Raw genomic sequence first — 12,107 nt, 5'->3', positions numbered from 1 at the left:
TGCCATGATTCATCTACCATATACACTCACCATGATGCAATGTTTCGATCGAAAGTGAAAGCGCGCCTCTAGTGTTGGGAGTCAAAAATGTTTGACAGTTAGTTTGCTTACTTCTAGAAAGAATAACTGGTGCAAGTTTGATCAAAGTAGTCACTTCATTCTAAATTTTCCCGCCAAGGAGCACGGTCAAGTTTTTCTACTGTGTTTGATAAGTGGTGAAAACTAAAGAATTTTTCTCGTTTCAGAGACAGAGGAACATTTTTCGACTGTATTTTGCAATCGGAATCGAATCGTAGATTGTTTGAGATCCAAAAAGAAGGAATTATGACGGACGGTGGTGGCGGTTTGCGTCCCCCTGACCCTGGAGACAAAAATGAAACGGAAATGGAAACCCAAAATGCAACAGCAGCTAAACGTAAAACGGAAACCTATCTGTACACAATTCAGGATGATGGACCATACAGAATTTACGTGGAAAGTGCAAATGATGAGAAAATCAATAAATTTTCGTTAGGTTCACTCATTCGGAGAATGGATCAATATCGGAACCACGTAATTGAACTCAAGTACCTCGGAAGAAATAATCGTCTTCATGAATAGCTTCACGAAGGCCAATAATTTTGTTGGAGATAAGCAAATAAAAGAATGCGGCTATAAGGCGTATATTCCACGTCATCTGATTTGTATTACCGGAGTCCTAGCAGGCATTCCGACAAATATTACGGTTGATGAAATCAAACAAGAAATCGAGTGCGAAAGTCAAGTGATGGATGTCTATAGGTTAAATCGATTTGCGGATGGTAGACCGAGACCGACGAACCGAGTAAGAGTAACATTCCGTGCGAAACAGTTGCCTGAGAAAGTCAAACTCTTTTGCTGTGTCCAAAAGGTTCAGCCATTCATTCAGAAAGTTTTGTTCTGTGGAAAGTGTCATCGTTTCAACCATAAAACTGAAAATTGTAAAGGGAAGCAGCGCTGCACCAACTGTGCACAAATCCACGATGAAGAAGAAACCCACCAAATTTGTACGAATGCTACTAGATGCCTACACTGCAAGTCTTCAGACCATAAAACAACAGATGATAACTGTCCGGAAAAGGAGAAACAAAGAACCATCAAATCCGTGATGGCTAAAAACAGTCTAACATACATCGAAGCCCGTGAATTAGTAACACCGACATTAACCAGAAATATGTATGAATCTTTGGTAGATTCTGCAACGGATCCAACACCAGCAGAAAGTTTCTCAAAAATAGTTGCAGGAAAGTTTGTAAGAAAGTCTTCGGATGTAACAGGAACGATCCCCAAACGCAGGATGGATAACAAGGCAAACAATGGACAAATGTTCACCAGCGTGAGCCAAAATCAAAACGAAGTCAAAGAAAAACGAACGAAGACGGAAAATGGCAACCAAGCGCCAAGCAGAATGAAGCTTACATGTAATAACCGGAATAACGCATTTTCTAATCCATTTACAGTTACTGAAGAGGAACGATGGAGGAACATTATATCCGAGGCCGGGAAAGCAGCAAAGGAAACAGCGGACAAAAATATGAGAGGCACGTTTATGAACTTTTACAGTGAGTTGGTTCAGAAAAGCGAATTTCCACGTGAAGTAAAACAAACTATAAAGGAAGTATCTAAAAAACATTTCAAATTAGATAATACTATATTCTAAACTTTCAGCAATGGATACATTTAAAATGATACAGTTAAATATACAAAGCATACATAAGAACAAAGACGAATTGCACAGGATGTTGACTAGCGGCGACTACTCAGCAGCCTTGTTATCTGAAACGTGGACTAAAACAGAATATGAAGAATCAAGAAAATACAACATTTCTCGCTACCACAAAATTTTAAGATCTAGAGATGATAGTTATGGTGGATCAGGTATATATTTGCGTCAAGATTGGGGATATACAGAAATCTCGTTTAACGGTATATCCAAGTCAACGCAAGTCGTTGCCATTAAAATAGTTAGATTAGATTTAGTATTGGTTTCATTATACATCAAACCATCAATAACAATAAAAGATATGGAAGAAGATCTAATAAAAATATTTGAAACGATCAAACATTTCAAAAAAGTTATAATTGGCGGCGATTGGAACGGACATCACTTCGCATGGGGTAATGACTATGCTGATATAAAAGGAAATGTTATAATGGACATAATTAATATATATGACGTTTTGATACTTAATGATGGATCAAAGACTTTTGTACCCTTAGAGCTGAACAAAAGAGCTACAGCGATTGATATAACATTAGCCACTAGTAGTATCTACAATGATACAGAATGGAAGGTAATAAATGAAAGTATAGGGAGCCACCACCTAATCATACAAATAAACTTCATTTTTCAAAGCAAAACAATATCAAGACCTCAATACACATATAATAACAAGAAAATACACGAAGAAATAAATAATATTAACTTGTCAGAAATAAATAGTATTAACGATTTTCAAAAAATGGTTCAAAAAATTTACAAAAATAATAAAATTAAAAATAAGTACTCTCCAAAATTCTGGTGGTCTGAAAAAGTAGACCAAGCTTGGAAAGATAAACAAAGAGCAAGAAAAAATTTCAACAAAAACTCAAACTTAGAAAATCTCATTTTATTCAAAAAACATCAAGCAATTTTTAATAGAAACAAGCGAGAAGAAATTCAAAATAAGTTTATCGAGTTTGTTTCTAGTGTTGACCCAAAAACAAGCTCGAATGAGTTATGGCATAAAATTAATAAAATAACAGGTAAATACAAAACTCAAACAAATAATATTTTACACGACGACGAAAATTTAGCAAATCAATTTATTGATAAGCACTTTGGTATAAATGACATCCAACCCTTGCAATCTTCTTATAATTGCATTAACTATGATTTGATGAACATCCAAAAATTTGAAAGAATAGTTAACAAGAAAAAAAGGTCATCACCAGGAGAAGACAAAATCACATACGAAATGCTACGAACATTATCAATAGAATCTAAAGAATCCCTAATAAAAGAAATTAATAAATGCTGGAAAAATTGCTACCTACCGATAACATTGAAAACCATTAAAATAATAGCCATTCCAAAGCCTGGTAAAGACCAATCATCAATAGAAGGAAAAAGACCAATATCATTAATACCAACAATTACTAAAACAATAAACACAGAAGTTCTATACCAACTACAAACCTTCCTAGACAATAATAACATTATACCTAAAACCTCATTCGGATTCCGTAAAAACAACTCAACATTAACTTGCGCTAACTACCTGTTAAACAAAGTAAAACAAAATAAACGGGAAGGGTTCCTAACGGCAGTAATATTTTTGGATCTATCTAACGCTTTTAATACTGTTGACAACTCATTGCTGGAACAAATAATGAATAATTTTTCCATACCATCAGAAATAATAATGTGGATAACAAGTTTTCTCAAAAATAGAAAAATAATATTCAATACAAGAAACAAAACCATAGAGAGATTTATAAGTAACGGACTACCCCAAGGCGATGTGATGTCACCAACACTGTTTAATATATATACTGTCAATCTACATAATCTCATAGAAGACGATATTGAGCTAATGCAATTTGCAGATGATTTTGCTATCCTAATCAAATCAAATACCGTAGAAAATATAAATAAAAGAGGACAGATTTTTATAGATAAATTTATAACAGAAATGACTAAACTGAAATTCCAAGTAAACGTCGATAAAACAAAAGCAATGTTATTCCAAAATAGTAATAATACATTAAATATCAAAATTGAAAACAAAATAATCGAAACAGTAAAACAGTATCCTTACTTAGGCATAACTTTCGATAGATTTTTAAGTTTTGGAGCACACATTAAGGAGGTAAAGAGAAAAGTGAACGATAGGTTAAATATGATTAAAGTAATATCGGGAAGTAAATTGGGAAGTCACCCCCAAACCATGATAATTGTCTATAACTCGCTTATAAATAGTATGGTAGGATATGGTTCATCGATATTTTCAAATTCAAAAAAGACTAATTTAAAAGGCCTACAGACAATCACAAACACATGCTTAAGAAGAGTGACAGGCTGTACCCGCACCACACCATTAAATACACTCATGGCGATAGGAGGTCAAAAACCGGTAGAGAAGCAACATAAACAGAATACAGCTAAAGAAATTGCAAGATATTTTCATTCCAAAAACGTAGTCTCAACACAACTCACCTATCATAATCTTATAGATATTGATAGTAACAAATTATCTTATTTAGAACAAACGTACATTGAATATCACGAAATAATTGTTAAAGTATCTCCGCTGGAGCAAATTGACACAAAAATCAATATTACAGTAAAAAGCTCTTTAGAAGGAATGGCAGGAAGCAAACACAATTCTAGTTTAGTACAACTACGACAGGCTACACTATTTACTATGAACGGTAAATATAAAGGTAGACCAAAACTTTTTACGGATGCATCAAGAGGACATGGAACATGTGGCGTTGGTGTATTTAACGAATACACGAACTCGAGGATTACGTTGAGACTTGAAACACAGACGTCTATAACAACAGCTGAAATCATAGCAATAGATATAGCACTCGATGATATTGATAGAAATGAAATTAGAAACGCAGTCATATACACTGATTCAAAATCGGCATGTGAAATGATAAACAATACATTAATTGATGGTGTTGGCAGTAGATTAACTACACAAATTATTATAAAAGCACTACGATGGTCAGTAGCAATTCAATGGATACCTAGTCACATACAGATTAATGGCAATGAAATCGCAGATGCACTGGCAAAAAATGGTTTAAATGAAACTAATATCATATCTAATGTAATTCTTCTAAAAGATTCATATTTATGCATAGAACGTCGAATCACACAAGAAACCAACTCGTGGTATCATGATTATGCTGTAGTAAGAGGAAAAGGAAACAATTTTTTTGAATTTCAAAAATCAATAGAAAAGAAACCGTGGTTCTACGACAAAGGATTGACTAATGAAGAAACAAGGCTGCTGAATAGATTGCTTGCTGGTCATGATTACTCAAAATATTGGCTGACTAAAATGAAAATCGAACTAGATGAAAACTGCGAAATTTGTCAAGAGGCGGAAACCTCGCAACATACAATTCTATTCTGTAACAAGTTCACTCGCGTTCGCTCTAAATATTCGTTTGATTGCAAGTTCCCATCTTTAATTGAATTGTTTAAATCGAAAAACATCAATATTTTTAAAGAAGTAGTCAACTTTATCAAAGAAATCAAATTAGATCTATAACACATATCAATTGTATTAACAATATTCACTGCCACAACATTTTCTCCTAGCACTTTCGTTTCAGGTATATCTTCAACACTATTAATACTGTCCTTGAGACAATAAAAAGTTCAACAGGGCAATATAGTCACAGTCACTCAGCCCTAAATCCGAGTAGCCAACAGACTACTCACACAGAATGAAGAAGAAGAAGATCAAAGTAGTCGATCGCGGTCAGGAATAACGTCAAATGAAACTCAAAAGGAAAAAGAATTGTGCACAAGCATCTGGAAAATCCAAACTAGTCCGATTCCAAGCTGGCTAAAGTGCTGAAGATGTCGAAAACAACAGTGAGATGAGAACTTACAAGACACCATGAGGGTGGAAAGAAATCAGGGGACCTACAAAAAACTGTTACGTCAGCAAGGCGTTGAGGTGCGTTAAATACAATCGCAGTCATTCGATCCGAGATGTGTCCAGAAGGAGCCACCACAGCCTACGACACAATTGATCGAGATGAGCTTTGGAAAATCATGCACGACTACGGATTCCCGGACAAACTGATATGATTGGTCAAGGCTACGATGGATCGAGTGATGTGCGTTGTTCGAGTATCGGGGATAAACTTCGAAACTCGCAAAGGGCTACGGCAAGGTGATGGCATTTCGTGTCTGCTATTCAACATTGCTTTGGAGAATGTGATAAGAAGAGCGAGTATAGACACGAGTGGCACGATTTTCAGACAGTCCCTCCAGCTACTTGGGTTCACTAATGATATTGACATTATAGCACACAACTTTGAGAAGATGGAAGATACGTACATCGGACTAAAAGCTGAGGCCAAGCGGATCGGACTAGACATCAGTGTGTCAAAGACAAAGTACATGAAAGGCAGGGGCTCGATTGGCGGTGATGAAATCGAAATGGTCGACGACCTCGTGTACTTGGGTTTACTGGTGACTGCCGATAATGACACCAGCAGAGAAATTCATTGTCAGGAAACCGTGCTTACTTTGGACTGCGTAGGACACATCGATCGAGCAAAATTCGCCGTCGTACGAAGTTAACTATCTAGAAAACGCTGATTAGACCGGTTATCCTCTACGGGCACGAGTCCGGGACAATGCTTGCGGAGGATAAACGCGCACTAGGTGTTTTTGAACGGAAGGTGTTGCGAACCTTTTTTGGCGGAGTGCGGATGGAAGACGGTACGTGGAGAAGGCGAATGAACCATGAACTGCGCCAGTTGCTGGGAGGACCAACCCTCCGACCGGTATAAGAAGAGGCGCGCAGCGGGCAAGATGGATCTATCAAATTGAGGACGACCTGCGGACCCTTTGCAGCTACCGAGGCTGGCGGCGAACAGCCATGAGCCGAGTTGAATGGGGACGCCACCTGTATACAGCCGAGACTCGCGTGATCTACGTCTGAAAGAGTAAGAGTAAGTCATTACCGTGTTCCATGTACCTCCCGATGCATTCACCCTGATTAATCGAATTCCTGATTCGATCGAATCAAAATATTTCGATCAAATGAAAAATTTCCATTCAGCATTTTGACATTTTTTGGTGACTATCGACAGCCTCCCAATTAGAAATGGGCATAACAGTTCATTGATACAATAACCCTAGCACATTCGATTCGAATGACAAAGTACACATACCATTTAAAGTTCTAAAAATACGATACAGATGTCAGACTTGAGTGCTGGCATATTTAAAAACTTATTGTGGTATTCCCAGCATAAGTTAGAAGAATGCGTGCGGAATACTATCTATTGGATTGGATACTAAATGACAACCCAGAAAAACTTGTTGAAAATAATTCAGCAAGTACACGTAGGAAAGGAACACAACTATTCACCGATCCGATCCGCCTAGCCCCATCGTGAATTTGCTTCTTTATCGCCTTCTAGTTATTTCGTTGGTTCGTTGTTCCCTCGAATAGTTCCGAATTCGAATGAGACCATAAGGTCTTTCATTTGAAGCTAAGTTTATGAAAATCGGTTTAGCGATCTCCAAGAGAAGTTTATAATTATTATATAATTATATAATTTTTGTGTACAGACATTTTCCGTACTCGAAGTCGGTTTTCACAGTGATTGCATAAGCTGCATGAGAAAGGCAAAACATTCACACATGTGGATTACTCATTCCTAGAAGATAAGTGAAAACTGTTGGAAAATCTATATACCAGTTATTTCAAAACGATTGTCGAATCAGACTCCACAGTTATAGGAGGTGCGCAATAATAGAGGATTTGACTACATAAATTCAAAACTAATTTAAAAAATATTTCGTTTCGATCGAAATACAAAATAGAGGTATCAGGGACGGCTTACTGGCCGTAGAGATTAGGAACCCATCGTGAAAATGTTTCGCATTTAATTAAACAGTTGTTGTCTTCATCCAAGTCTTGCCAAAGAATGGCAAGTCTTTTCAAAGTTTATTGAACTACATTCTCAGTCTCACAAAACATCTGGCCAAAGAAATCGCTAATTTTCCCAAATACTTGCAACATTACTCAGCACCGTTTGCTGATCGGACATCTTGTGAATCATGAAATAACCTTGTATTTGAGCCGGACTCACGTCTCTGCCGGCTTTCAGTACGCTATCGGCGAATATTTTCGAATTACTAACTCCTTCCTCGTCGGCGTAGAAACGCATGAACATTTCCTCCAGTTGATGCCTACTACAGAATCCTACGTATTCCTTAACATCTACTCGCCCCGGTCGAATCAGCGCGGGATCCAATCGATCTAGATAGTTCGTCGTCATAAACACAATTCTAGCCTCTGTGGATGCAACACCGTCAAGGCAGTTCAGTAAACCGCTAAACGTAACTCGATTCAGCCCTTCGAAAGCAGCCTTTTGCGTCTTGGTGTCCTCTCGAGAAAGAAAAGCGGCGTCAATGTCTTCCAGTAGAATGATTGATTGCTGAGGAGCCACATTCATGAGATGGTTCAACCGATCATCCGTAAGTCCTCGTTCTGATAAATTCAATAAACAAATGCCAAATTCTATTTCGCCTGCTAATGCCGTTATAAAACTCGATTTCCCACAACCGGGTGGCCCGTATAGAAGATAACCACGGCGGTATGGAATCCCTCGATCGTCATACCACTTCGGATTCCGTATGAACTCGCGGCAGTCGTGCAGGAGACGATCCGACACTCCATTATCTAGAACAACCGATTTAAGTGGTCTTCGTTTGCGTGGATGACCAAATTGACGCCATTCGGAGCCCATAGCTGTGTACATAACAGTTTTGCCTTCGGTGTGTTTTAGGGCCAGATGTCTTGCTGTAAGACAAATATTTTTAAATGAGCCGAGCTTAATTCCACAGTACCTACCTTCTTCCAAAATTCTGAAATACAGGTTTTTATCCCTTCCGAAAGCAGTTAACTGTACGGTCTCCCAGGGAACTCCCATATGCAAATCAAGTGTATGCTGCTCTCGAGCTCGATCAACTTTAATCCATGTTCCACCGTAGCGCATAATGTGCGTTCCGATAGAGGGTATGAAATCATACTTCGTTTTAATGTGACCAGTGTCTCGTTGTTGGAATGAAGTTTCCACGCTGAGGTGTTGGGTATGTTTGGCCCCTTTCTGAGTAATCCACTGCAGCAACCACTGATAGGATTTATCTCGACAAGGCACCTCAAGCGTAATCATGTAATGCCGTCGGAACAAAATCAGTCCACCCTGCAAACCTTTACGTAACAAGGCAGCACCAGCGCCTACGCCGAACAAACCAAATCCAGCCCCAAAGTACGGATTATCGGATAGGGCTCCAATATATTCTGTGATCGTCATTTTTATTTAGTTTTCAGTCTAACTTGCACGATTTCACAACTCAACACAGATGATTCTCATGATGCACGTATTCACGTGCGGTAAGGATACGTCAGAAGATCGAAATCAAAACAAAACCGAGAACTTAGCACCAATACAACCAACATTTTTACACAAGTAAACCCGGTGGATTGATTAGCTGATGTGTAGTAAAAATTCATTCATATTTCATGTTCATTCGAATCAAAGAACAGTTACTGTCAGCTTGGGACGCTTGACCGGAGAACGGCTTGTTTGTAAATAAATTGTACCGTTTTAGTTACTTTTGATCTCACTTTTGTTGCATTCTGTTTTATAACATTAGTTTAGCGAACATTTTAGTATTATGTTGCACTACTCTCAAATTATATTTTTAATGGTAATAATCCCTGCGAAGATTTATAGCAACGATGTATGTGTTCAACAAGAAACGTGTTCAACCGAACAAACCAAGGAAGAAACACCTGTGAATCTATACAATCCATGTACTACATAACAAGACTGTGAATTGAAATTGAGAAAAGTGAAACTGAACTACATCTTTGTTTTTAGCTCACAACAAGTACTTCCAGTTAATAGAAAAGGCCCTTGCTGACTACAAACCGTGTCAGTCTATCAACTGTTCCTGTAACTTGGACGTACTTAAAGACGATCTGCGACCGTTCAAATCTGGTATCACACGACAGATGATTGAGCAAGCCGGCTCATACGGTACAAAATACCAAATAATAGACAACAGGTTGTACCGACAGAAGGATTGCATGTTCCCTGCTCGCTGTTCAGGAGTAGAACACTTCATCAAACCAAATTTACCGACACTTCCAAACATGGATCTGATAATCAATTGTCGTGATTGGCCACAGATTCACCGGAACTGGGGGCACAGAGAAAAGCTTGCAGTATTATCTTTTAGTAAAACTGATGACTACCTAGACATCATGTATCCAACATGGGCTTTTTGGGAAGGTGGTCCAGCTATTTCACTGTACCCGACGGGACTTGGACGATGGGATCAACATAGAAGTTCGATAAGGAAATCTGCTAAACAATGGTCGTGGAAAAACAAGAAAAGTAAAGCTTTCTTCCGTGGTTCTCGGACATCAGATGAACGGGACGCATTGGTCCTCTTGTCACGAGCAAGACCAGATCTGGTCGACGCACAATATACCAAGAATCAGGCCTGGAAATCGCCTAAAGACACACTGAATGCAGAGCCTGCTGAAGAGGTTCGGTTAGAGGATCATTGCCAGTATCGGTATCTGTTCAACTTCAGGGGAGTGGCAGCAAGCTTTCGTTTCAAGCATTTATTCCTTTGTCAATCTCTAGTTTTTCATGTGGGTGACGAATGGAAAGAGTTTTTCTATCACTCCTTGAAACCATGGGTTCACTATGTGCCTGTTAAGGTCAATGCCGGCCAGAAAGAATTAGAAGAGCTGATACTGTTTTTCCGAGAACATGAACAGCTGGCAAACGAAATTGCTGACCGTGGTTACCAGCATATTTGGAATCACTTGCGAATGAAGGACGTCGAGTGCTACTGGAGAAGGCTACTAAAGAGATACGGAAAGTTGATTGATTATGAGGTGCAGCGGGATTACAGTTTGATTGAAATATTTTAACGAGTTGTTTTATTTTGTACGTTCAACGTTAGACTGTGTTTCACTACATGCTTCTGTGCATTCATGAGCTGAATTTACGATCTCTCGTTGAAATAAATATATGAGTAGCAATGTAATGATAAGAGTTTTAGGGATGTTCACTTCTTTCGCGCAATTAATGGGATAAACTAATAATAATTCGATGACAATGCAACCACAATAATGCTTCAATCGTTGAAAGAGTTGACTGTGAATAAAGAATGTTTAGTAAAAGTTGGGTTGGGTGAAATTGCAAATCAAAAAATATATAAATATATTTTCCTCTCACAACTCCTGTTGTTGTATAAGTTGTATTTTCTGTATAACAATATCATATCCAATTCACAAGGTCTCATTCTGCAGTTCATAGTTATCAAAACGTCTTCCCGTATAGAAAATATGACGGATTGCAATCCTGTCTTTGCTCTATTTTTTTTCTCAAATTTCCATTTCGCATATTTCTTTCGTCATCTTTTTTCTAATAGGTTTCCCCGTTAGATACTGATAAATGTTAAATTGCGTTGAAGACAATTCTATCCCTTTCCAAACAAAATAAATCGATTTCTCACAAGGTCTATATTTTTCATTTCGATGGAAAGTAGCGACAGTAAAATTAACATAACTTGCATGGAACCGAAAAACCAAATCATCGTTATGTTGAATAAAAAATAAAATAAAAATCAATTTCCAAGTTTGAAATATCATGTGCTTAGAACTAAGGTATCAACATTTAAATTATGAAAACAGAATATATTCAAAACAGAACCTTTTTCACTTACTTTTTCTGATGTTTTTTTTTGTGACTCAAATCCGTTGTAAATTCTGTCTTTCTGGAATTTGCAATCTGGCATCGGTACAGCTGAATTGAATTTTCAGATATTTTAAAATTTTTTCGTTCTTTTCTAACGTCATTGATTATATGACGGAAATTTTTATCATCTTTTACAACGTAATCCTGGAATCGGATGTTCGATCTAAATGAAATTCAATTATAAAACCTTCCAATTCAGTAGTCCTACGACCAAAGGGCCTAACTGCATATGACATTTACAGGATTGATTTTATATATGACACCTTACTCTTTTCATAACTTTCAAGTGAAAACCACAAGGTAAGAGAAAGTAAACAAAGTGAGGCTCTCATTTGCGGTTAGGCCCTTTTGTCGTGGCACTATAGAATTGATTGTTTGCTTGTAGAAATCGGTGCAGTTGTCTCTGAGAAATCAGTGTGAGCCTAATTCCAAAGTTCCAATTCCTAATTCCCGAAGCTGATGTGAGTTTGTTTGATCATAAACTAACAATACTTACCATTTTGATTACTTACGAAAGTTTTCAAAATTTCGCACCTTTCTTGTCTTGTCATATATTT

General features: G+C 37.6%; 2 protein-coding genes across 2 annotated transcripts; one reads left to right on the top strand and one right to left on the bottom strand.

The window, feature by feature from the left end:
- Positions 1 to 7,662: 7,662 nt before the first annotated feature.
- LOC131430803 (mitochondrial chaperone BCS1) lies at positions 7,663 to 9,178 on the bottom strand. The gene is made up of 2 exons (XM_058596015.1): positions 8,622 to 9,178; positions 7,663 to 8,570 (listed from the first exon to the last, which is right to left on the bottom strand). Exons 1-2 carry the CDS (start codon positions 9,082 to 9,084, stop codon positions 7,762 to 7,764), a joined length of 1,272 nt encoding a protein of 423 aa, XP_058451998.1. The 5' UTR covers positions 9,085 to 9,178; the 3' UTR covers positions 7,663 to 7,761.
- Positions 9,179 to 9,300: 122 nt separating this feature from the next.
- Positions 9,301 to 11,030, top strand: LOC131430804 (O-glucosyltransferase rumi homolog). Its single transcript, XM_058596016.1, has 2 exons — positions 9,301 to 9,587; positions 9,655 to 11,030. Exons 1-2 carry the CDS (start codon positions 9,449 to 9,451, stop codon positions 10,719 to 10,721), a joined length of 1,206 nt encoding a protein of 401 aa, XP_058451999.1. The 5' UTR covers positions 9,301 to 9,448; the 3' UTR covers positions 10,722 to 11,030.
- Positions 11,031 to 12,107: the final 1,077 nt, after the last annotated feature.

This window comes from Malaya genurostris, chromosome 2 (assembly GCF_030247185.1).
Source record: "Malaya genurostris strain Urasoe2022 chromosome 2, Malgen_1.1, whole genome shotgun sequence".
Lineage (NCBI taxonomy): Eukaryota > Metazoa > Arthropoda > Insecta > Diptera > Culicidae > Malaya > Malaya genurostris.
This window is presented reverse-complemented; position numbering and strand designations above follow the sequence as displayed.